At 38.7% G+C, this 27,313-nt stretch overlaps 1 protein-coding gene across 1 annotated transcript in view; it reads left to right on the top strand.

The window, feature by feature from the left end:
• Positions 1-21,512, top strand: part of LRRN1 (leucine rich repeat neuronal 1) — a 39,331-nt gene extending 17,819 nt beyond the window's left edge. Inside the window, exon 2 of the mRNA XM_047746359.1 lies at positions 16,510-21,512. Coding sequence (XP_047602315.1) covers positions 16,783-18,933 — 2,151 coding nt within the window. The 5' untranslated portion in view covers positions 16,510-16,782 and the 3' untranslated portion in view covers positions 18,934-21,512. The remainder of the gene's footprint in view (positions 1-16,509) is intronic.
• The last annotated feature ends 5,801 nt before the right edge of the window (positions 21,513-27,313 follow it).

Genomic DNA, 27,313 nt, shown 5'->3' with positions numbered 1-27,313 from the left:
GTCTGCTATTTCATTGGTCTATCTGTAGTTTTTTTGTTTGTTTGTTTTTGTTTTTTTTTTTTTTAAAGATTTTATTTATTTATTTGACAGAGAGAGATCACAAGTAGACGGAGAGGAAGGCAGAGAGAGAGAGAGAGAGGGAAGCAGGCTTCTTGCTGAGCAGAGAACCCGATGTGGGACTCGATCCCAGGACCCTGAGATCATGACCTGAGCCGAAGGCAGCGGCCTAACCCACTGAGCCACCCAGGCGCCCCTATCTGTAGTTTTGAATGTATAATCAGGAGCCATTGTAGCAACTGGCTCCTTATGCAACATTTATTAATGTGGTATGGTAAAATCTATGTCTGCAGTGAAAATACCAAGCAATATAATGTGAAGTACTTAAAAAGAAGTAATGAAACTGAGCCTTCTAGGCATCTAAGGATGCCAAACTGAAGATTTTACATTTATTTAACGTTTAATCATGTCTGTAATTGCAAAGCAATTATTTCATGTAGACATATTATGGGAGGAAAATTAAAATAATTTGTAAAAAGAATAAAAGTAATTGATTTCATGGTAGTTTTTATATCACTACACTTGTTGGTACTAAAAAGGAGCAATAAAAGTAGCCCAGTTGTTGGTTCATGCTTTGTTCTGTTTAGCCTTCTGTCAGTTTCTCAGTTCAGTAACGTTAAATTGCTATTTTATGATTCCAGCAATGCAAATAGCTAATTTCTTATAAAGAAAAAAAAAAGTTTTCTTGATCCTACAAGTGATTTAAACAGAAAAAAAAAAACAAAAACATTGTTTTTCTTGGTCCTACTTTGCCTGTCACAGAATCTCAGGTTTTTAAAAAGGATTTGAAAGACCACAAGTTCAAGAATTCTTCAAAGTATATCTGGTATATGACTTTTAAAATATTGAAGGAAAAATTATTTTGGCTGGAGTTGAGATAGTTCATAAAAAGTATTAGTCTTGCTTTCTAGGTCCTAGAAGAAGAAGCTGCAAAGACCATTAAGTTTACCATTGCTTTTAAAATTAAGAAATGGGGGGCGCCTGAGTGACTCAGTCATTAAGTGTCTGTTTGCCTTCAGCTCAGGTCATGATCTCAGGGTCCTGGGATCGAGCCCTGCCTCTGGCTCCCTGCGCAACGGGAAGCCTGCTTCTCCCTCTCCCACTCCCCCTGCTGTGTGTTCTCGTTCTCTCTCGCTCTCGCTCTCTCTCTTTCTCTCTGTCAAATAAAAAATAATAATTAATAAATAAAAAATTAAGAAATGGGTGTCCAACGCTCCCTAAGATTACAGGCAACAGTAGAAAACATCTCCTTTCATGATCAGTTCTTATGTGTAGTTGGTATGCAGTGGGGAGAAGGAGGGTGAGGAGAGTCAGCCCATTAAGTATTTAATGAAATAAGTATTCATATAAAAATAATTAGGAGAGTAGCTGATGCACATGGAGCACTGTATTGATTTCCTAGAACTGCTGCAACAAAATACCAAAAATTGGTTGGCTTAGCAGATCGTCATCATTTTACAATTCAGAAATTTTAAATTCCATGTCTCGTTCACACCATCCACATTTCACGTACTCAGTCCTTAGGAGCTACCCAATCAGGGAGTGTCCACACAGAACATTTCTGTCACGGCAGAGAGTTGGACGGGCTAGTGCTAATGGAGCCAGCGCAGGTTGGCAACTCTGCTCTCCTTCCCAAGGATCCATATACCTACTCATTCATTCCTCCCTTTTGACGTGTTATTTTCTTTTACAGAGTCCCTTGTTTACTTGTCTTCTCTCCCCAAAGGATTAGAAACTCTTTAAGGGTAGAGTGTGGTCTTTCTGGCCCTGTAACACAGTAAACACCCAATCAGCATTCAGTTACTCTAATTTAATTAGACAGCAGTTTCCTGGACCTCTTCTGCATTTTGTCTGAGTCTAGATTTCACTGGAGTCTGGAGAAAAGAATGAACCAGAGACCAGGTTTTTCCTAAACCACAGGGATTAGGATGTATGGGGAGCAGATAGGTTTAAGCAGATATGCTTAAATGGCAAGGGTTTTTATTTGTGCTTAAAATTATTGTTATATGTGAGTCCCTGGAAAGCACATGTTAACTGATGCAGTTATTTATTGAGTGCCCAGGAGGTAGATGACAGGCTAGTGCCTGGCCCTGGATGACTCCGTGTGAACAAAACAGAAACAGGGTCCCTGCCCTGTGATACTCATTCTAGTTGTGGCAGATGAAAGTATTGGCAAGGATTCCCCCTGCCCCCCGACAGGCTGGGAGGGGAGGAGCATGATTTGGACTCTGGCCTTAGATGCTTACATTCACATAGAACCTCCACCACTCTCCTGGCTCCAAGACCTAACCAGATTGTTTCATTATATATGAGTCTACATTTCATCTTCAGTAAAAAGAGTGGGGAAGAATATTTCCCACCTCATGCAGTTGTAAGCATTAAGTAAAATAATTTGTATGAAATGCTCAGTGCTGTGTGTGCTGCACAGTAAGAACTAAGTGCTATTGGTCAGTACTACCTGCTATTCTTAAGACTACTACTCAGCCGGGATGACCCTGCAGTGAACATTAGATGTAAATAATGGGAAGTGTTTATATGGCTAGAAAATTCCTCATTATTTGAAAAGGATGTTTCCTATCTTTATTGGCCTAACAATGTAATTCCCTTTGCTTACTGTTTATATCTTCCACCCGGAGTAACTAAGATCGAAATGTGTTACAAGATGTCCATCCCGTGCTTTACTTTTGTTTCTTTGGTGTAGGATTTTATTCATTTGGGTCACTTTTTCCCAAGACAATTAGAAACAGAAATGCTTTGGGTGTCATCCAGCCTTTCTTAGAGAAGTAGGTGCTTTATAACATAGTTGTAAAGGAGAATCCTTTAAAGAGGCTTACCATCAGCCTGCAAAATTTAAATCCTAAGTAACTAGCATGCAAAGATTTAATTAACATCCTCTCATTCATATAAATGTGTGACTTTTTTTCTTGCAAAAATGACATTGCCTTTGAAAAAATATCTTGGAAATGAGTTGGAAAAGAGGGGGGATTGAACTTTGAAGGCAGTCATGTGATATTTGGTTTGCAGTATGAGATTTTTTTGAGCCCTGAGCATTGTTTGTCTGATGGAGGACACCTGCTTATGTACCTGAATATCATATTAAAATAAAAATCTTGGGGGGCGCCTGGGTGGCTCAGTGGGTTAAGCCGCTGCCTTCGGCTCAGGTCATGATCTCGGAGTCCTGGGATTGAGCCCCGCATAGGGCTCTCTGCTCTCTCGGGGAGCCTGCTTCCTCCTCTCTCTCTGCCTGCCTCTCTGCCTGCTTGTGATCTCTCTGTCAAATAAACAAAAAAAAAAAAAAAAAAAAAATCTTGGACCTACCAGATTCTCCTATAAAGTTCATGGCAAACCAAACTGCAGAAACATTCCTGTGTCTTTGCTTTAAAACCTTTTTCATACTCTAGAAATCTCATATTCTAGAAATCTATTCTATCATTACCTGAGGGAAAGAGGATTTCTCAGTAGTAACCAAGCTATTTGGCAGTGATGAACCATCCCTAGGCCTTCATCGTGATTTGTTGAACTCCAGTCAAAGACTCTGCATTGCTTTCAAGGGTTAAAAAAGCTCCCAGCCACTTGATCTATACTTCTGATAGTTCATTGACAGTCCCATTCATCCATTTCAAAATTGAGAGTTCTTTGGGATGACCATATGACATTTGGGAGATAGTGTTTAGGGCACGGGCTTTGGAGCCAGGCTATCTCTGAATCCTGCTCTATCACTGTCTAGCTACATGTCTTGAGCAAGTTACTTATTATCTCTATGCATGGTTTCCTTAATGTGAAAAAGGACAGTTATATTGCTTACCTACCAAGGATGTTATGAGGAAAAAAAGCACCAGGGTGCCTGGATGGCTCAGTGGGTTAAGCCTCTGCCTTCGACCCAGATCACGATCTCAGGGTCCTGGGATCGAGCCCTGCATCGGGCTCCCTGCTTGGCAGGGAATGTTCTTCCTCCTCTCTCTCTCTGCCTGCCTCTCTGCCTACTTGTGATCTCTCTCTCTCTCTGTGTCAAATAAATAAATAAAATCTTTAAAAAAAAGGGGGGGGCACCAGATGCGTGTTGTGTTTAAAAGGAAGGAAGAAGGTAGGGTGAGAGGGAGGGAGGGAGGGAGGGACAGACAGGAGCGGGGAGAAAGAACAGAAGGGAGGAAGGAAGGGAAGGATATTTGTTGCAGATAATTTTCAAGAAAACCATTAATTTCCTTGCTGGAAGAACACATAATAACTTGGGTTTTTAGCAGGACTCTAATTTTCTAAGTTGAGAACTCCAAAGGAAATTTATGATTGTTGAGATTCTACTCTGTACCAGCACTGCTCAAGCCTTGTTCTCTCATGAGGAAAATCTAGAGCTATCTCCTAACAGATAAGGCAACTAAGACCTAGGGAGGTAAACAATTTATCCAAAGCACCATTGGTAGTGCCAGGATATGGACTTAGTTAGCTCTGCCTGCTTCTTGAGATCATGCTTTTTCTTTAAAAAACAACAACAATAACAACAACTAAACAGTGCTTTTACTCTTTTTAAAAGCCAGAAGCAAGTGTTTTGCTCCCAGCCATAAGGACTGCTGCTTACATGGGTGCCTTTAAAAGTAGAAACCCAGAAAAGAATCATCAAATGCCTAAAATCCTGGAGCTGGAGAAGCACTAAGACATCATCTGGATTTAGCTTAACCTCAACACCTACAGATAGGGCAGATAGCCTGTAAGATCTGAGTTGGAGGCAAAACTAAAGAGGTAAGGATCACCTCACTGTTGGTCCAGTGCTTCCATCTCTGTACGGCTCTACCTCTCAAAATACCTCGAAAGCTGATAGGGATTCTGAGTTAGATCACTTTAGGGCATGGGCCATATGCTCTTGACTTGCTGTCTTATTTGAGATCTTGAACAAGTGACAACTTCTCTGTGAAAAACAGGGATGCTATACTTTGCACCATACACTTGTAGTCATTCACTATAGCAGTTAATGCATAGTAAGTCTTTTATTAAATTAAAGCTGTTATTAAAATTAGCTATATTCCTAGTAGTATATTATTCATAAGTCCTCTTCTATCTTGAATGCCCATTCCCAACTCCTACTACTAATTATTCAAATCCACTTTACATTTCCTACATTTGAATTTCTATGCCCTCACAGAGTTTGTGGCACATTATCCAGTGTCAAATTAAGAGAAGTTTATACATTCTAAAAATTAAATTTGTGATTTGGCCATGCTTATATAGAATAGATCAACTATGATCAATTCACTGCCACATTAAAAAAAAAAAAAAATCAATGAACATGGTTAAGCTGACCTGACTTAATTTTTCGGAATAAGTTGGCCATCAGGATGATCGATTGAGCTGTCTACCCTATCCCTGATCTACCTAATCAAAGGTCAAGATGGTGGTTATTAAGCCATTTCACTCCCTAAATTGAATGATGTTTTCTTATGCTTCTAATAAAGGTAACTGATTAATAGAGCACCAGAGGCTAACATCCTTCAAAAAGTTTTAGTTCCTGCCCAGTGATCAAGAATATAAATTTCAACTAACCCTACACTAAGTGAAGCAATGTGGGGTTCATGTGTTTGGAGAGTAGGATAGAGTCAAGTTTGGCTTTCAAATATGTAACATCACCTCTCTGAGGTATCCTCTATAAAATGAGAAGTTGTTTAAGATGTGCAGAGGCCTTTTCCAACTTTCACAATTTGTGTTTCTCATAATTCACAGGGAAATCAGCTTTCTTTGCCTTTGATCCGTGGAAGCCAAATGAGAAACTGAAGTAGAAGTTCTTCCCAGGGGCTCTTCCATAAGCACCCTTCCCCACCATGCCAAGCCACCTCTTAAATTTGGATTGATGCCAGCTGGTTGTGTCTGGGCTTTTTTGCTCATTTTTCTTTTTCTTTCTTTCTTTTTTTTACGGTTTCTTTTGTAATTCTTAGTCCATCTGGGCTGGCCTTGCCGTTTACCATGCCTGACCAACCCTCCTGCAAGAACTAATGTGCTGTCCATACCCCATTCCTCTTAGAAGCTGAATGAATTGTGACCCCCAGCTTCTATGCTCAGTTTGGAGACCAGCTGCACCTTTGGGTTCTTCCCAGAAATGCTGGCCGACACTGCACCTGCAGTGTGATGGATTTGCCCTGGACTGAAAGGGGAAGGAAGATGAGGGGGAATCAAAAGATCACTTGTGTTTACCCTTTTCTTTGCACAGTAGTGCATTTATACCACCCAAGTATACCAGAGAATTTTTGAGACTTTATTAATTAATAATAATAATAAATACAAGAAGAAACTAAAATAAAACTAGAGAATGCACAAATTTTTCTCTGGGAACCAGGAAAACCATAAACATTTAAAGTGATCAGATTAGGAAATGCTGAATTAGGGATCAAGGCATTTGGGTTTTATTTCATTTCTCTGCTAATTAACGGGGTCATCTTGGATCACCTAGGGGATCTGTAAGGTTCTGCCTGCCTTTAAAAGTAGGTCTTCCGAAAGAAAAGAGTATAAGATAAATTTTTTGTAAATGCAAAACTTCTTTTTAAACCACTAAAGTTTTCTTCAGAGCAAAGATTCACACTAATATACTGAGTCTCTAATTATAGGCTTTCACATATGGAGTATTTGCCACTACTAGTTTAAAATTGATATTTAATCATCTACTTATCAAACATTAACTCAGCATTCTAGGTGATATGATTATTATTATATTTATATATCATTCAGAGGTTGCAAACTGGCCACAGGCCATAAAAGGCCTTGGAAAGCATATGGTTTTTGTCTGGCCTACACAGTTAACACTTTTGGACACTTCTGGAGTCCATGCACATTCCAGCTTTTTACATGACTGTGTTAGATGCAGCTGACTTCACCTATCTAGCCCCTGAAAGCCCTGGAATTTGAGATCTTGGCATCATCAAGCTTGTTGCCTCCATAGCAGTTTAATTTACAAAAGGAAGGGAAGAAGAGAAGGACTGCCTCTCAGAAAATGGCTAGAAGTAGTTTTGCATGACACCAGGAGAATGGGTTGATAGATGACTTCCTGAGGTTCCTCTTAGCCTGGAAAGCTGTGACTACATTTCCCCTCAACCTACTTACTATAAGATAGATAAAATAGGACACAAAGTTACTAGACCTGCTCAAGGTCACTTAGGAAGTTTGTGGTGAAGCCAAAATTAAGAATCCCTTCCCTGGTGTCCTCATTCTGTTGCTCAGCCCACTCAGACATGCTGCTACACGGCTTGCTGATGAATAATGTGGGCTCTCAGGAACAGTTCCTTATGCAAAAGAGCCTCAGCAAGCTCTTATGTCCTTGCAAGGGGATAGACTTTATTGTTTCCTTAATGCGTTATGAAGACTATTATAGCTCTTCCTCCCATACGAACCCTCCATCTGTGATCACTAACACACACTACAGGGTGTTTTGCTTTGGATAATGTGTGAACAAGGAACATAATTTGGGGAAATGGTTGAAGAAAGAAATCTAAGATTCAGAAAGGGCCGGGGACCAGACGAAAGTCCAAGAAACTAATGTCCTTAAAAATAATCCCTGCAGGGGTGCCTGGCTGGCTCAGTCAGTAAAGCATGTGACTCTTAAGCTTGGGGTCAAGAGTTTGAGCTGCATGCTGGGTGAAGAGATTATTTTTAAAAAATAATAATGATAAAAAAATAGAAATAGCCCATGCAAATTCAGTTTTCGCAATGTACTTGCAAGATCTTATTTCCTTCCCAAGGAAAATAAAATATACCCTCCAGAAAGACTTTGCTGTGATCTCTCTCTTTCTGGTTCTACCTACACTAGCCATCTGCATTGTTAGAAGGCCTCTGGCCAGGCTTTTTTCAGAATTTATAGTTGTTAATACCACAGAAGGTACCCTCTAGCTGATTTCAAACTCCTACTTCTTCCTTTCATAATGAATACCCATTGAAAAGACTAGATCTGGGGCGCCTGGGTGGCTCAGTGGGTTAAAAAGCCTCTGCCTTCAGCTCAGGTCATGATCTCAGGGTTCTGGGATCGAGTCCCGCATCAGGCTCTCTGCCTGCTTCTCTGCCTACTTGTGATCTCGGTCTGTCAAATAAATAAATAAAATCCTTAAAAAAAAAAAAGAAAAGACTAGATCCAATGAGACAACAAACTTGTAAATAATAATACCTAACATCTACTGGGGACTTGCTATGTGCCAGGCCCTCTGAAAAAACCTTTACATTTAACATCTTATCCTAATTCTCTCACCACCTTTGCAAAGTAGGTTTTATGACCTCTATCTTCTTTCTTTCTTTTTTTTTTTTAAGATTTATTTATTTATTTATTTGACAGAGATCACAAGTAAGCAGAGAGGCAGGCAGAGAGAAAGAGAAGGGAGCAGGCTCCCCGCTGAGCAGAGAGCCCGATGCGGGGCTTGATCCCAGGACCCTGAGATCATGACCTGAGCTGAAGGCAGCGGCTTAACCCACTGAGCCACCCAGGCGCCCCTGATCTCCATTTTCTAAAGAAAAAATTTTTAACTGAGACTCAGAAAGAAAGCTTCAGCAACTTGGCCAAGGTCACAGAACTGAATTTGAAACCAGGTTTGTCTTTCTAGAAGTCACATTCTAAACTCCTATTTACAAAAGCTTACAGCCAGGTGCCTGGGTGGATCAGTCGGTTGAGCCCTGACTCTTGCTTTTGGCTCAGGTCACGATCTCACCAACTCTTAGTTTTGGCTAGGTTCATGGTCTCAGGGTCATGAGAACAAGCTCGGCACTGAAGCCGGCCTTGGGCTTTGTGCTCAGAGGGGAATCTGCTTGAGATTCTCTCTCCCTCTGCCCTTTTCTGCCCCCCACCCCTGCTCTTGTGTTCCCCCTTCTCTCAAATACATTAAATCTTTAAACGCAAAACAAGGAGTACCTGGGTGGCTCAGTTGGTTAAGCAACTGCCTTCAGCTCACCTGGGATGGAGTCCTGCATCAGGCTCCCAGCTCCATGGCAGTCTACTTCTCCCTCTGACCTTCTTCCCACTCGTGCTCTCTCTCACTCTGTCTCTCAAATAAATAAAATATTTTTTAAAAAATTTAAAAAAATAATAGCAATGAAACGTATAGCCTTTTGAGCCTAACAATCAGCCACTTGTTCCTGCAGCAGAAGTCAAGGTGGCCTTCAGCCCAGGAAGTTCCATCTGTGAGGTCAATCCAATGAAGGCAGCCTGGCGCCGCCATGCTCCCATCCCCCACAACAGAGCAGCTACAGGGAGAATTTGCATTGAGACATTGCATTTTTTAACCAGAAGGAAAGCTTCACTGAACAAAAATCCCATTGTCCCCATTATTAAGCCCCCTAAAAGAAGATAAGCAAATTTGAATGCTGCATTAGCTCTGGATCTATTTGGGGACCAATAAAGCTAAAAAACTGAGTTAACTAAACATGTACATAGTGTGAATTTGGCCACCAAAGACAGTATGCATAAAAGCACACGTCCTAAGAAGGCATTTTTCTTCATTTAGTTCTTCACTGCTGTGACTACTAGGTTTATGAAAGGATGCTAATTCCAGGTGAGGAGGTTTTCCTATATTCCTATAACTATTAACTGTATTCCATAGTTTGCTTGCCTGCATAGGGTTTTAATTTAGCACAGTGCCATATTTGGTCTCTGGATTTCTAACACTTAATTCCAATAGTACTGTTGAAAATAAAATGGAAATGGTAAAAAAATAACCATGATTTTTTTCCAAACACATGTCATGCCCAAAGGTCTTAAAGAGATTTGCTTATTCGTTACCTCCCAATACTCCTGCAGGGTGAAAATGAAATTTAATAGCAAACTTGATGAGGTTCCAGAGATTCAAATAAGTATCTGAGGGCTCACTCTGTGCTGGACTCTTTCCCAGGCTCTTTAGTTATCATAATTTTCATATATGAAGTATGTATAATTAGCCTTAATTTAGGCACAGAAACTGAGACAGAATTTCCATAGTTTATATAAGGTAATAAGTGAAGAAGTCAGAATCTGAATACAGATCACTTGATTCCCCTCATAGAAAGACAGAATTCTTTCTACAAATAGAGAGCTATCTGGTTTTTAATATAACTAGAATTAACTTAATCATCATGTTATTGTGATTGCTTATTTCTTTCACCCAACTTCATAAGAATTTAATGTGGAAGGATCCAACTCCCAAGTCATACTAAATACTGTGATGTTGTTAAAATAACATCCCATCTCCTATGATTCTATGGGGAAAATGGGGATCAGTGCCAAATTCACTGATGGTGATGACCATGCAGTCTATTTCCTTTGGGATTTTATATTCAGAGCAGAGTGTCCTAAACATATCTTATTGGAAAAAGCAGCATCAAATGTAATTATATAATTGTTTGTAGGCCTCTTTGAAATGCATCCCTTGCCAACCCTGGGCCTTTAAAGCTATGGGTTTTTATTTAAGGGATTGTTTCTTTAAACTGCCAGACCCGTTTATGGAACATCATTCTCATAGTTAGGACATTTTCTTCTCACATTTGACCAACTTAGTCAAGTAAGTCCTAGAACAAAGCAATTCCACTTTTCAGAAAAAAAATCTGCTAGCCATTTTTTATTAGCTGCAGAATTTAAGTTAATCAGTTGGTATGTAAGTGATAAAAGTTGGACTGAATTATAATGGATTCATGGTTTTTTAATGATAAAAAATAACATTAAACTTACCAGCTCCCATTTTTAAGTATAAAATTCAGTAGTGTTGTACAACAGAGTTCCCAAGTATTTTCATTTTGTAAAACTTAAATACCCATTAAGCACAAATTCCCTTTCCCCTTCCTACAACCCTTGACAACCCCCATTCTACTTTCTGTTGCTGTAATTTTGATTACTTTAGATACTTCATGTAAGTGGAATCATACAGTATTTGTCCTTTCGTGACAGGCTTATTTCATCTAGGATGATGTCCTGGAAGTTCATCCACATTGTAGATATAACAAGTTTTCCTTTTTTTAAAGTTGCATGATATTCCATTTTGTGTATATGCCACATTTTCTTTTTCCATTCATCCACCTATACACATGGGTTGTTCCCACCTCTTGGCTATTGTGAATAGTGCTGCATTGAACACTGGTGTGCAAACATCTCTTCAAGATCTTGCTATGAGTTTTTCTGGATGTACACCCAGAAGTGGGACTGCTGGATCATACAGTAATTCTAGTTTTAATTTATTTCGGAACTCCCATACTGTATACCAGAGCAGAGGCATCATTTTACATTCCCACCACTTGTTACTTTCTTTTCTTTCGATGGTAGTCATCCTTATGGATGTGAGGTCATATTCCGTTCTGGTTTTGATTTGTATTTCCTCGTGATTGGTGATGTTAAGCATCTTTTCATATGCTTATTGTCCTCTCACATATCTTTGGAGAATTGTCTATTTAAATCCTTTGCATAATTTTTAATCATACTATTTGGTTTTTTGTTGTTGTAGCTCTTATATAGAGTTATGGGAGTTCCTTATGTATTTTGGACATTAGTCCCTTATCAGATAATAAAGATTTGCACATATTTTCTCCTATTTTATAGATTGTCTTTTCAGCCTGTTAATTGTTTCCTTCGATGTGCAGAAGTTTATAAGTTTGCTTTAATCACATTTGCTATTTTTCCTTTTATTGCCTGTGCTTGTGGTGTTATATTCCAAGAAATCATTGTCAAATCCAATGTTCTGAAGCTTTTTCCCTATGTTTTCTCCTAGGAGTTTTCCAGTTTTAGGTCTTATATTTAGGTTTTTAATTCTTCTTGAGTTAAATTTTGTATATGTTATAGGGTAAAGGGTCCAACTTCATTCCCTTGCATGTGGATATCCAACACTGTTTGTTGAAGAGCCTATTCTTACCTCATCGTTCTGTCTTGGCTCTTTCATCAAAGATCCCTTCATCATATATGGGAGAGTTTATTTCTGTATCCTCTCTTCCATTCGTCTATATTCCTGTCTTTATGCCAGTATCCCACCATCTTAATTACTATTGCTTTATTGTATGTTTTGAACTCATGAAGTGTGAGGCCTCCAACTTTGTTCTATTTCAGGACTGTTTTGGCTATTTGGAGTCCGTTGAGATTCCATATGAATTTCAATATATTTTTTAAGATTTTATTTATTTATTTGACAGAGAGAGCAGCAGAGGAAGAGGGAGAAGCAGACTCCCCACTGAGCAAGGAGTTGGCTGAGGGACTCCATCCCTTGACTCTAGGATCATGACCTGAGCCGAAGGCAGACACTTAACCAACTGAACCACCCAGGCACCTGAGATTTTTTTTTTTCCTATTTTTGCAAAAACTGTGATTGAGCTTTTGATAAAGATGGCAATGAATCTGTAGATCACTTTGGATAGTATGGGCATTTTAACAATATAATTCATGAGCATGGGATACATTTCTATATATGTATGTTTTATTTCTTTTAGCAGTGTTTTATAGTTTTGAGTGCACAAGTCTTTTACCTGCTTGGTAAAATTTATTCTCAAGTATTTTAGTCTTTCGATGCTATTATAAGTGGGATTATTAATTGCCTTTTTGGATTAGTCACTGTTAGTGTACAAAAACACAATTGATTTTATGAATTTATTTTGTGTCTCACAATTTTGTTGAAATTGATTATTAGTTTTTAACAGTTAAGGGTTTTTTGTGACATTTTAAGGTTTTCTACATGTGAGATCATACCATCTGCAAACAGAATTTTGCTTCTTCATTTCCAATTTGGATGCTTTATTTCTTATCTAATTGTTCTGTCTAGGACTTCCAGTTCTAAGTTGAATAGAAGTAACTAGAGTGGGCATCCTTACGTTGTTCCTGATCATCGAGGAAAAGTTTTTACTCTTTCATCACTGATTATGATTTTAGCTGTGGGCTTTTCATATGTGGTTTTTTTCTTTTATGCCTAGTCACTTGAGTGTTTTTATCATGAAAGTGTGTTGAATTTTGTCAAGTGTATTTTCTTCATCAATTGAGATGATGATGTGGGTTTTTTCATTCATTCTGTTAATATGGTATATTCCTTTGAATTATTTTCATATATTGAACCTGCTTGCATTCTAGGTATAAATCCATTGTTAGTCATGGTGTATAAACCTTTAAATAAACTGTTGAATTCAATCTGCTAGTATTTTGTGGAGGAGTTTTGAATCAGTATCCATCAGGGACATTGGATTTACTTTTAAAACTGTTAGTGAATAACTTCAGAGGCATGCCTTGTTTTAAACATACAAAATGGTTTAAGCACTCTATGAAGCTTTGTTCTGTGTATAATGTCATATTCAAAAAGTAGGCTGGAAAATATGCTAACGAGAGTTCAGAATGGCATGCAACTAGAAACATCTTAAAACATCTCCTTTTGTGTCAAGAAAGGTTCATTCTCCACTCCCTAAGAAGCCAAATGCAGGTCTGGGAAAGGAAAATGTCTTCTCTCTGTGTAACATTCTCAGTTTGTGTGGTTTGTTTGTTAAAAGAGGAGAGTGTATGTCAAACAGAAATTTGAATATTGCAATCTAATTACCTCATCATATATTTTAAACCAAAATGGAAGCATTACTCTATGAAAATATCCAAAGTATAGCCCCACAAAAGATATTTTTCAATGGCAACATATGGTTTTGGGAGTCTCACACAACTTCAATGCATACTTACTTTTTGCTATGTTTCCTTAATTCAGTCAAAACATAAATATTAGTTGAAATTCCATCTCAGAGTTATGAGAAGTAGATTTATTTTTTTAGTTTTCTATTTTGAATTAAAATGAAGCAATAACATGTGGCAGAAATCTTCTTAATGGGAAATTTACTGTGGTCATTATATGTGTTTTAGGATTATAAATGGAAACAAAAAGAGTGGAATAAATTTGTGGAGGCACTAATAATTGGAAAATTATTATTATGTACTTATTTTATGGAATTTCCTGATAAAAGTCAGAGTCAAGTAGTTTTATAATGTTGAAAAGTTTTATGCATACATATATGGTATGGTAAAGTAACCAGATTAGGTATATTTACCTTATATTTTTATACTTATTATATATTTATATATAATATATTTATTATATATATTAGGTATTTTTACCTAATTACATGTTTACCTGTCATTAGGTATATTTACCATATATGGTAAAGTAACCAGATTAGGTGGAGGAGAATGCCAGTGTGTTTCCTCCCACAAAGAATAGCAAATATCCAGCATCAGCACGCAACATATTCATTTCCTTCTTCCTCCAACTGCCAAATCTAGATGGGTGATTTTTTTTTTTAATACCATCTTGTTCGACCAGTAAACAGTAAAACAGGTTTGCATGTTTTATATAACAACAACAGAAATGTAGGACTTTTCTTTCTTTCTACTAAAATATGATAAATATAGAACTTTTAGGTCTATAAAGCAAACTTTTAGTTTGCTTCTTGGTCAATCACAAGGATGACTGTGTTTTGCATAGTACAAAGTAATAGCAGCAAATATGAATTGAAAGCTTGCTATGTGTTGGATACTAGATTTCAGGTACATTATATGCTCTGTCTTATTGAATCCTTACAGTAATTTTATGAGGGTAAAGAAAACACTAGTTACTGAAGGTCCTTCAGTACTCAAAGCTGAAGTTCATTCCAGAAAGAGAAATGAAAAGAAACATATAGCTCTACTTTTCATAGTTTAGCAAGCGACAGGCTTACTTTTGAGAAAGCAAGATAGACCATGAATCCACGGCAGATTCTCTGCGCGTGCGCCCCCCCACCCCCACCCCCAACAGTGGCTTTTTAAACATGATTGAAATCCAGGGAACTAGAACCGTTAACTGCAAATACTGTCTTTATAAACAGATGAGCAATACATATTTGACCTCAAAAGACCTTATTAAAACCAATAGACAATGACTATAAATGCCCCAGTTTTCCTTCATTTACTTGTTCTCTAATAACCACTATTCAGCTAAAACTAATATGGATGAGAGATATAATAAGATGACAATAGAGATGCCTGGGTGGTTTAGTCAGTTGAGTGAGTGTCTGACCCTTGATTTCAGCTCAGGTCATGAGCCTCACGTCAGGTTCTCACACTGGGCATGGAGCCTGCTTAAGATTTTCTCTCTGTCCCTCTCCCTCTGCCCCTTAGTCAGGGGTTGGGGCCAGGCGGCGCGGGGGAGGGGGGAAGGATGACAATACATATAACTAACTTTTGTGAGCCTTATATAGATTCCTTTAATTCTCTTAAGGATCAACCCTATCTTATAGTTGAAGAAGCTGAGGCTTTAAGATAAGAACCCAAAAGAACATATCCCCAAAAAAGAACATATCCCATATATCCATGCTTTATAGCTACTGAGTGGCTATTGAGATTCCCATGAGATTGTTGAAATTAAACATGTGTAAGTATGTTTGTGTTTTTCATTAAAATCAAAATCAGTGATAATAAGGAGGATAAATTCCTTTGACTGTTTTATTCAGTCAAGATTAGCTATGATTGTTAGAATATAAGAAAAACTGATATTTTCTCTCTGTAGTTGTATTAAATGAATTTTTTGCATAAGAATAACTGAGCTAGAAAAGCACTGGCTGAATATGTCTACAGAATATATAATTCTATATTTTGGAATTTGAAAAAAGAACTGCTGAAAAGAAATAAAAACAGTTATTCTTTAAAATATAAATAACTAGGGGTGCCTGTGTGGCTCAGTTGGTTAAGCATCTGCCTTCAGCTCAGATCATGATCCCAGACTCCTGGGATTGAGTCCTGCCTCGGGCTCCCTTCTCCATGGGCAGCCTGCTTCTCCCTTTTCATTGCCTGTGCTCTCTCGTGCTCTCTCTCCCTTTCTCTCTCTCTCTCAAATAAATAAATATCTTTTTTAAAAATAATAAGATAAAATATAAATAACTAAGAATTAACTTTGAGTCTCTTATAAACTGTGTTTCATGTTTTGCTTTTGATCTTTGACTTCAAAGATGCTTTGACTGGAGCCTTCCTTTTTTTTTTTTTTTAAGATTTTTAAGATTTTATTTATTTATTTGTGAGAGAGATCACAAGCAGGCAGAGAGGCAAGCAGAGAGAGAGAGAGAGAGAGAGAGAGAGGAGGAAGCAGGCTCCCCGCTGACGGGAAAGCCCAATGTGGGACTCGATCCCAGGACCCCGAGATCATGACCTGAGCCGAAGGCAGAGGCTCAACCACTGAGCCACCCAGGTGCCCTGGAGCCTTCCATTTTTTTAAAGTCAACCTTGTTTTTAAAGAAATGACATTTGTTTTTCCTGAGTGTCCCTATTATGTGTGTGCATTTGATGATTTTACCCAATTAAATTGCAAGAGTGGTAACTATTTTTAGTGTAGTAAGTGGAATATAGAAAATATACTGTAATTTAAAAGTTTGTGTAGTTACTTTGAATATTCTGTTAATAGATTTGTGATTATGCCTTTTTAGTAGACAAAAGGAAGTCTATAATATAGAAAGTATATGAAAAAAACATAACATCTGTCCTAATCTAATTTTCAGGCACATCTCCAGTCTTTGATTTGGCTGAAGTAACATACCACAGAGCTGTGGGCATGCCTGGAATTGAGAGAAGCAGTTAAAAGACTCCCAATTGCTTCCTGCCTTTTGAAAACTCCTGAAAATCATCTCTTCGGACTCCAGAATTTTACACAACTCTACTAGGACTTTGCTTGAATGTTTACATTTTCTGCTTGCTGTCCTACATACCACACTATCTAGTGTTCACCTTTTGTTAAAACATAGGGGTGTCGGGAGCTCACTTGGCAAGCCAGCATGGCTAGGATGAGCTTTGTTTTAGCAGCTTGCCAGTTGGTGCTGGGCTCGCTAATGACTTCATTAACTGGGTCTTCCCTACAAAATAGTGAGTGTCCACAACTTTGTGTATGTGAAATTAGGCCCTGGTTCACCCCGCAGTCAACATATAGAGAAGCTACTACTGTTGATTGCAATGATCTCCGCTTAACAAGGATTCCCAGCAACCTTTCTAGTGATACCCAAGTGCTTCTCTTACAGAGCAATAACATCGCAAAGACCGTGGATGAGCTCCAGCAGCTTTTCAACTTGACTGAGCTAGATTTCTCCCAAAACAACTTTACAAATATTAAGGAGGTAGGGCTGACAAACCTAACCCAGCTCACTACTCTACATTTGGAGGAAAATCAGATTACAGAAATGACTGATTACTGTCTGCAAGACCTCAGCAACCTTCAAGAACTCTATATCAACCATAACCAGATTAGCACTATTTCTGCTAATGCTTTTTCAGGCTTAAAAAATCTGTTAAGGCTTCACTTGAACTCTAATAAATTGAAAGTTATCGATAGCCGCTGGTTTGATTCAACACCCAACCTGGAAATACTCATGATAGGGGAAAACCCCGTGATTGGAATTCTAGATATGAACTTTAAACCCCTCTCAAATCTGAGAAGCCTAGTTTTGGCAGGAATGTATCTCACTGATATTCCCGGAAATGCCTTGGTGGGCTTGGATAGCCTTGAAAGCCTGTCTTTTTATGATAACAAACTGGTCAAGGTTCCTCAGCTTGCTCTGCAAAAAGTTCCAAATTTAAAATTCTTAGACCTCAATAAAAACCCCATTCACAAAATCCAAGAAGGGGATTTCAAAAATATGCTTCGACTGAAAGAACTGGGAATCAACAACATGGGGGAACTTGTTTCTGTGGATCGCTATGCCCTTGATAACTTGCCTGAACTCACAAAGTTAGAAGCTACCAATAACCCCAAATTATCTTATATCCACCGCTTGGCTTTTCGAAGTGTTCCTGCCCTAGAAAGCTTGATGTTGAACAACAATGCCTTGAATGCTGTTTACCAAAAGACAGTAGAATCCCTTCCCAATCTTCGTGAGATTAGTATCCACAGCAATCCTCTGAGGTGTGATTGTGTCATCCACTGGATTAATTCCAACAAGACCAACATCCGATTCATGGAGCCGTTGTCCATGTTCTGTGCCATGCCACCTGAATATAGAGGGCAGCAGGTAAAGGAAGTTTTAATCCAGGATTCAAGTGAACAGTGCCTCCCAATGATATCTCACGACACATTCCCAAATCATTTAAACATGGATATTGGCACAACAGTTTTCCTAGACTGTCGGGCCATGGCTGAGCCAGAACCTGAAATTTACTGGGTCACTCCTCTTGGAAATAAGATAACTGTGGATACACTTTCAGATAAATACAAGCTAAGTAGTGAAGGTACTTTGGAAATATCTAACATACAAATTGAAGACTCAGGAAGATACACTTGTGTTGCCCAGAATGTGGAAGGGGCCGACACACGTGTGGTAACAATTAAGGTTAATGGGACCCTTCTGGATGGTACCCAGGTGCTGAAAATATATGTCAAGCAGACAGAATCTCATTCCATTTTAGTGTCTTGGAAAGTTAATTCCAATGTCATGACATCAAACTTAAAATGGTCCTCTGCCACCATGAAGATTGACAATCCTCACATAACATACACCGCCAGGGTCCCAGTAGATGTTCATGAGTACAACCTAACACATCTGCAGCCTTCCACAGATTATGAAGTATGTCTTACAGTGTCCAATATTCATCAGCAGACTCAAAAGTCGTGTGTCAATGTCACAACTAAAAATGCCGCCTTTGCACTGGACATTTCTGACCAAGAAACAAGTACGGCCCTTGCTGCAGTAATGGGGTCCATGTTTGCCGTCATTAGCCTCGCGTCCATTGCTGTGTATATTGCCAAAAGGTTTAAGAGGAAAAACTACCACCATTCATTAAAAAAGTATATGCAAAAAACTTCTTCAATCCCACTAAATGAGCTGTACCCACCACTCATTAACCTCTGGGAAGGTGACAGTGAGAAAGACAAAGATGGTTCTGCAGACACCAAGCCAACCCAGGTTGACACATCCAGAAGCTATTACATGTGGTAACTCAGTGGACATTTTGCTTCTGGTAGTAAGGAGCACAAAGACGTTTTTGCTTTATTCTGCAAAAGTAACAAGTTGAAGACTTTTGTATTTTGACTTTGCTAGTTTGTGGCAGAGTGGAGAGGATGGGTGGATATTTCAAATTTTTTTAGTATAGCGTATCGCAAGGGTTTGACACGGCTGGCAGCATCTCTAGGCTTCCAGTTTGTGTTTGGTTTTTATTCTTATCATTATTATGATTATGATTATAATATTATTATTATTATTATTATTTGTTTTAGTTGTTGTGCTAAACTCAATAATGCTGTTCTAACTACAATGCTCAATAAAATGATTAATGACAGGTTGGGGTTCCCCTGTGCTTTTACCAATAGCATGACCCCTTCTTCTGAAGCCATCAATAGAAAGTACCATGTCCTCCAAAAAGCTAACATACAGTGTGAAGCAGCATTGAACCTTTTGTAGCAATCTGGTCTACAGACTTTTAACTCAAGAAGCCAAGGCTAGACTTGTTACCTTCGTTGAATGATATTAGTTGACTGTACTGTAATGTTGTATCAACTGAATTGAATGTTTGCCTTTGAACAATGATTTCTTTTTTTGTAATAGTTAAGAGGCTTAGAATAAGCTAACAGGCAATAGAAATATGTATATCAGATTTTTTAATGTAACAAACTACATGTTAATTGTTACCTTATTCTTTTTATCTTTAGTAGACACTTTTAAAAGAAAAGACAATTTTGTTGTGTTTAACTCACCAACATGTGGTGTATAATGAAGACAGAACTATAATAAATTAGTTTTGTTCTGATTTTTTAGAACACTTGCAATAATGTATCATTTATAGTTCTTGCTAGTTGCAGTGGTGATATATTTCACATCCTTTAAACAACCACCAAAATAAATCAAGTAAAGCTTGATGCTTTTAAAACTAGGCCCCCAAAACTTTTTAATTCTTTTTCTAAGGGAAGAAATATCTATTTTCGTGAACATATTTTAATGAAAGGGATTTCTATATTTTAAATATTACTGATGAGACCTAATGGAGGGAAACATCCTTATGAACAAAAAGGCATATTACTGTATCCCAAGCATCACTAAATGTGGTTACAAAATAGAAACAGATACATTGATAAAGAAATAGATATGTCACATTCCTTTTCTGTAAGGGTTTTGTTAAAATTCTGATTTTTTTTTTTAGTAGTATCCATACTCTCTGTCAAAGTCTAAAACATATAGTTAGGCAGTATTCCACAATATATTACATGTTACTCATTTTTAAATGGCATTCTATTTGCTTAGACTCTTAGTAGCCCATATATCCATGTGAAGATATCTGCTGAGACAAGTAAATGGTTAATAGAAAACAGAACAACTTCTGTACATTTGGCATTTTTCAGCCAAAAAATATAGAGACTCAGTTTGGCAGAACTAAGTGCTTACTGGAAAATGCATGTGTGAAATTTTGGACAGAAAAAAAAAATTGGGGTAGAAGGTCAGTTCCACAAAGTATGTGTGTTGGGGGAGATGGAGGGAGATGAAGATATACTTAGAAGAAAAAGGAACCATTTGAAAATGCAGATTAATAATACAGAGAAATAAAGAAAAGCTGCTCCAGATGGCACCTGCCACCAGGGATAGGCCGGCATACCAGGAACGATAAGATTGTAAAAAGGGACTGAGCTAGCAGGTGGCAGCTGAGCAAAAAGAAGAAGGGAGCTGAAAGAGCACGCAGGTGAGGCAAGCAGAAAGGATTTCTTTCTTTGTAAAATTCCTTGCTTCATGAATCACTTAGAAAAAAGATCGTTTTTCCCATTTCTAAAGGGGAATTTTTTTTCATATGCTGAAGCAAATGAGCCACAGCAGAAAAACAAGTATTTGAGCTAGAAGCATCTCTTCGCACATCCCTCATTTCTTGAGAAAAACCTGTACGCAGAGAAGAATGGTGACTTGCCCTGGTTAGACTCTCCTGCCCATTGAGAACTCTGCACTCCCATCTATAGCTCTGGGTCCTGCAGTCTTCTAGACTCCCATACAGAGCTCATTGCTCACAGTCCTCAGCAACCGCTAGCACTCTTGCTTCAAAAACGCTCTGTATCCTCAAGTTCTCATTTACTCAGGACAAAATTTAGCACCAGGGCAGAACTGGAGGGTCAGAAAAGCTTCTACCTTGTTATTACCAAGTACATGTAGGAAACAGAGAATTGATGCTGCTTTGGATACAACCTTGGAGAAGTTTCCTGTTGGGTGATTCTTGTCTTCAAATATCTAAAGAGTAGGACACCATCTAGCACACTCTTGGTAATTATGCAAACAATGAAAGCGGAGACACACTGAAACATCAGGCTTAGAACTGGGAGGAAAGAGGAGGCACTGTTTATCCTATAAAGCAATCATCTGGACCTGGCACATTATCATCACTCAAATATTAGTGGAATAAGTGAAGGAAAACAACCACTTCTCAATTCTGGATATAGCTAGCATCAGGGACTCCAGTGTTTTTGTCAACCAACTCGCTAGGCCAGTTTGGGAGAAACAATCCCTTTAAACTTTTACTCCTCCAATAAAATATTTTGAGCTTATTTTTCCTTGTCTGTGCTAATTGGGTTGGTTTTCAGTTGACAGAAAGCAAAATGGCATGGTACTTTTTTCCCTAGACAAGTATTTCTTCATTTGTGCTTAATTCAATTTGATAAGTTAGACAGTCAGTGAAATTAGGCATCAAAGTAGTTCCTGACTGATAATGGAGGTTTTATCACCTTTACCAGTGAAGTGACAATTACAGGACATTTTCTAATTTCATATTTTCCCTTTTGCTTCCTGTTGCCCTCAGGACATATAATGTATCTCAACCTGATTTTACAAGGTCATTTTTTGAGGTACTACTTAAAACAGGCATTCTCAAATTGGCCTGTTTAATTAATGACAAATTGAACTGATGCCATGAATATAAAAACATGCAATGTTTGAATATCAATTTTTCTAAATTTTGCTGTGGGTTTAGTTTAGCAAAAAGAACTCATCTCCATTCTTTCGCAAACAAACACTACCAAAGTCCATTATTTTCTCTCATGTGGTTTTCTACTCATTCATTCATGCATTCATTCATTCGTTTGCTGAAAACACCACAATCAACTCTTTACTGTTGTTTGCTTTCATCTCTGCTTTCATCTTCCAAAGCATTTTCTTTTCTTCATTCCTGTTTTTATAATGGGGGGAGAAAAATACTTTGTATCTCTAGCACTTTGCCAGGAAAACCATACTTTCTGCTTTGCTAGTCATCGAAAAGAGGAATTTAACTACTTCTGATTCATTCTAACTACAACTGGAAGTGCTTTCTTCACCTCCATCCTTTCACTCTTATCCTGGTTGCAGATAGACTTTATTATTATTATTATTATTGTTGTTGTTGTTATTTATTCATAAGGGGTTAACTGGAGGGAAAATATTTCTTTAAAGATGAGTTTTAGGGGTGCCTGGGTGGCTCAGTGGGTTAAAGCCTCTGCCTTTGGCTCAGGTCATGATCCCAAGGTCCTGGGATCAAGCCCCGCATCGGGCTCTGCTCAGCGGGAAGCCTGCTTCCTCCTCTCTCTCTGCCTGCCTCTGCCTACTTGTGATATCTCTCTCTGTCAAATAAATAAATAAAATCTTAAAAAAAAAAAAAGATGAGTTTTAGAATCACCCTCCAGAGCTGTAGAATTATCTTGACCTAAAATCTCTGTAGGGCATGCTTTCTCTGCCTTCCCCACCTGCCCCCACATACACTGAGATCGGCTCCTTCTCTCTGGACTCTTAAGTCAGAAACTTGGAACCTAGGATAAAAATAAGGAGATGACAATGGAACTCGTTGTTTCTGTACTTGTTGGTTTGGCATTGTCCAGCACATGTTAACAGAACCAAATGGGTTTTTGTTTTGTTTGTATTGTAGAATTCCTCAGAGACTTGATGGCACTAACATTAAAGTCAACAGCATTTCCCACAGCCATTCACCATTGGTGTGTCTCAGTACTATTCCATCCTACAGATCCTGAGAAGTTGAGGATTTAATTTGATCCCCAAAAGAATTCTGGTGAACTGGGTATTATTCTTTACAATTTACAGATAAGATAACTAAAGTCCATAGGAATAGTCATTTGCCTGACACCATAAAGCTCTGTAAGTGGGTGACCATTAAGGGGCCTTCACTTTTAGCTTCCTCTTCCTCTATCCAGCTCCCTTCTAAAGTGGAGAGAGGAGCATCTGTGAGAGGGCAGAGGCTGGAGGTCACAGGGCACGTGGATAAGGCAGAATAAATACGCCGAGGAGAGCTAATGGGCGATGACATTGAAAGCTTTCTTTATGTCTTAAAATGCACGTCTCTCCTCCCCATTAAGAAGCTTTCTTTGCTGGAGAGCTGTGGTCTACACATCAAAACTGTTTACATCAGGCTAAACTTGAATTCTAATCTTCAATTCCCTTATACTCTCCTCTCTGTTACCTGCTCAGAAAATGAAAGTTTTAAAGATTCTGTGGAGGAGATTCCAAGCTCATTCTTTCCTCAGCAGTAAAACAGGGAAAATCACTAACAAACTCGGTGTTTAGCTCAAAAGCTAATGTGAGGAAATGTTAAGTTCATGTAATAGGGTAGTTGTAAGGGTGGTATGTGACATACCTGGAAAGAAAAGGCTTTGGTACAGTCACCAAGTTTGTGGAGTTTGTGGAATATTTATACTCAGGAAACTGTTACCTCAAATAAGTCCATCTGGAAGCCGTAGGACATTAAAAAGTTGTCTTTTTTTTTTTCCCTAATAAATGCAATAGCCTCCCCTACATATCCCATTGTCAGTTACATGCTACTTTTTTTTTTTTTAAGATTTTATTTATTTATTTGACAGAGAGAGATCACAAGCAGGCAGAGAGGCAGGTAGAGAGAGAGGAGGAAGCAGGCTCCCCGCCGAGCAGAGAGCCCTATGCGGGGCTCGATCCCAGGACCCTGAGATCATGACCTGAGCCGAAGGCAGCGGCTTAACCCACTGAGCCACCCAGGCGCCCCTACATGCTACTTTTTATGAAGCAAAACCAGTCTCCCGCACCTCACTGAAGTAGCTCCAGGCACAATGTGGCTCAGACATCGCCACTTTTCTCCTTTCCTCCTTGGCCTCCCTCTTTGTCCATGGGATTAAATGACAAGGTAAATTTTAGCCTGGGTCCTGACAGAATGGTTGTGAATTCCTAATAAGGGGGATGTCCTGAATTAAGTGGTATTTTAATGCATCAGTCTTCTTATTAGCCTGTCTCACTAATATAATAAACAGAAAACGGGGTAGTCATGGGGGAAGGAAAACAAACCATTTACCATAATGACTTCTGAAGGAATAAGGAGGGAAAAGCACTGTATATAGCTCTCCCCTAGGAGCTTCACATAGATCATTTACATTTAATCCTCTGGATTGCCCCCAGGAGGTGAATCTTATTGTCCCTACATTAGAGAATGATAAAAATGGGTACTCAGCCTCAGAGATGGAAGTAACTTACCTGAAACCAGCTAGTCTGATGTCTACATGACTAAAACTTAGAGTTGTTCACTTATAAAATGGTCTGCAAGCTAAATCTGGATCAGGCATGTAGAACACATACCCCAAAAGTCAGTTTGTCCCTTGAGACGGAAGGGAGGAAAAAGAAGCACAGAGAGGAATGCCCGCAGTGAGGCATCTGAGTTACAGGGTCTAATGTAAGGCCTAAACCTGAGATTAATACATGGAAATAACAGCAAGCCAAAGAGAGGGAAAAACAGAGGACAATTTTTCAAAGTTTGTGACAACATCTGCATACAAACCAATGGAAGACAGTGAAGCTGCAGAAGAAAAAATTGTTTAAAAATGGTGGGGTGGGGGGCGAGTCTGAGTAGATGATGTATTGCTCCAGGTGAAACACGAGGCATATTCCAGATGTGCTAAGCACTTGACCTGAATTATTTCATGTAAAGTTTAATAACTTTATGAGTAGGTAGTGTGGAGGCCAAGAAAAACAAGGCTGTACCCACCTCGAGTCTAGCCCTGACGTAAGTACAGCCATCTTGACAAAGCAAAAGCTGGCACCTTGCACCCCCTCTCCACCCGCTCCCCTCCGCTCGGTAGTATATGTGAACAAATAGTTACCTTGTAAAAAATCACAATCCTGCAAGACAGGAGTTTCCCTTGGTTTACAAATGTCCCAGTGCTAAATCTCACTAACAAGGATGCTTGATAGGAGGAATGTGACATTCCACCAGGAAACTCCCAACTGTCTTCATGCTAGTGCCTCATTAGAGGGAAAAACGGCCTTGGCTTGATCGTAACCAGGCCTTCAATATCCTGACAGTCTTCTTTACCCTGATAGTCCTTCTGAATATCCCCTTTGTTCTCACCCACCGCCAAGCCCACCCCTACTCTGCCTTTAAAAACTCTGACTGTAATCTGGTTCAGGGTCCAAGTCCCAACTCCGCTGCATCGGGTATACTTGGGCCCAAGCTTAAGCTTGTCAAATAAACCCTCGTGTGATTGCATCGGTGCTTGGCCCCTGGGTGGTCTCTCAGACGCAAAAACTCGGCACAACAGGTAGATCTCCGTTTTTCACATGGAGAAGCTGAGTTTCAGTTCACTAGTCATTATGGATGAAGCCCAGGTTTCAACCCTGGCTGTCAGATTCTAAGACCCAAAATTAATCAAACCCTAAACTCTTTTCTAGAGCAAGAGGCTCTCCGAGTGCCGGGCTGGCCTTCTCATTTGCTTGATCCGTTTAGTCCTTTCCCGAGAGTGGGAAGCAAGGAAAAGAATAGGTTTCCTGATCTGTCTAGGATCTTCCATGGGCCTTCCCACAAAACGTTTGTTAACATGGAATTAATGCAATAGGCGTAAGTAAGAGGAAAAATGCTGCCTTGGTGTTTTTCTTTTGTAATCCTTAGTCACACATTTTAATAACATCTCTGATCTATATTTTAAAGCTATTCCACATTATTCAAGGCAAAGATTTGTTCTGATTTCCTATCTAATCTAATCTTAATTTTCCTGTCAATCATTCCAGAGTATGGGTTGCAGGGAAGATACAATCCCCAGAGAACTGTTAAAGCGGAAAGTTTTATACCTAATCTCGTATCTTTGTGATCTCAATAGCCCTTAATTAAAAAATATATTACTCTCTATCTTCTAAGAGGCAAACTGGTTTAAGTATCTTCCATTCTACTGAAGAAACTGAGAAGAAGGGGACTATGACTTTCAACTAAAATGTATGATTCCATATAATTTTCTTTCTTGTTAGAGCATTACACACTTAAAAGAATGCTTGATTTCACCTAATGTTATTCTAACTGGTTTAGTTGTGGCTCCCCCCCCGCCAACATCAGAAGTCAGTTCCTATCTGCCAATCATTTTGAAATGCTATTTTTTTTCTTCTGGTTATAATAGCAATATATATTTACTATAGAGAATCTGGAGTAAAATATGTATTAAGAAAAATAGCACATAATTCCACAATTCAAAAAAAAAAAAAACAAGTGAGATTTTGGTATATCTTCTTCTAGTCTTTTATCTCTCTGTGCATATAGTTATATATGTATATATACATGTAGTTATAAAAATATATGTCTTTATGTATACAGAATTAGAATCCTGGTATATATAGTTTTATATAGTGGGTTTTTTTTCTGTCACGCACAAAAAATAACCATTTTTCCATATTATTAAAAAATCTTGGAGAGCACAATGTTAAAGTCTATATAATCATCTACTGACGTAGATATCCAGTATCGAACAATTCTTTCTTTTCAGGTACATTTTACCTTTTCTATGCTAAAGACTAGGGGCATGAAAATGAGCCTACTGTGCTCATGCTCTCCAGGGCACAGAGGAAGACAGACAACTACGTAAACGACCACCCAGGATGCGAAGTACCACCAGAAGGATGAAATGGTGGCACGAAACCACAAGGAAGAAGAACTGGGGTCAGGTTGAGAACTCAAACTTCAAATCTCACAATTTAAGCTCAGGATTAAAAGATGAGGTGAGTGTTTACCAAGTGAACATCCAGAGGGAGGGCATCTTAGGCAGAGGAGGCAAATACCCCTGATCGCAGAGCTTTGGAGGACATGGAAGAAATCTTCCCAGAGAAACTGGAGATTCTGGAGACATTCCTGTGACGGGGAAGAGGCTACCAAAAATACAGAGTAACTACATAGGAAGCTGACACAGAAGAGAAGATAGAGCACGGTTTTGTGCAAAGACAGGAGGGAGAGGCTGAGTAATTCAAGGAGGCTAGGGGTCCCAGAACGCTTTGCTCCCAATTTAATTTTTTTTTCTTTTTTTTTTTTTTTTTTAGCCTTTCAATGTAATCTCTGGGGAAGTACCACCCTGGTGAGAAAAATGAAGCT

Source organism: Lutra lutra, chromosome 1, assembly GCF_902655055.1.
Source record: "Lutra lutra chromosome 1, mLutLut1.2, whole genome shotgun sequence".
NCBI lineage: Eukaryota > Metazoa > Chordata > Mammalia > Carnivora > Mustelidae > Lutra > Lutra lutra.
This window is presented reverse-complemented; position numbering and strand designations above follow the sequence as displayed.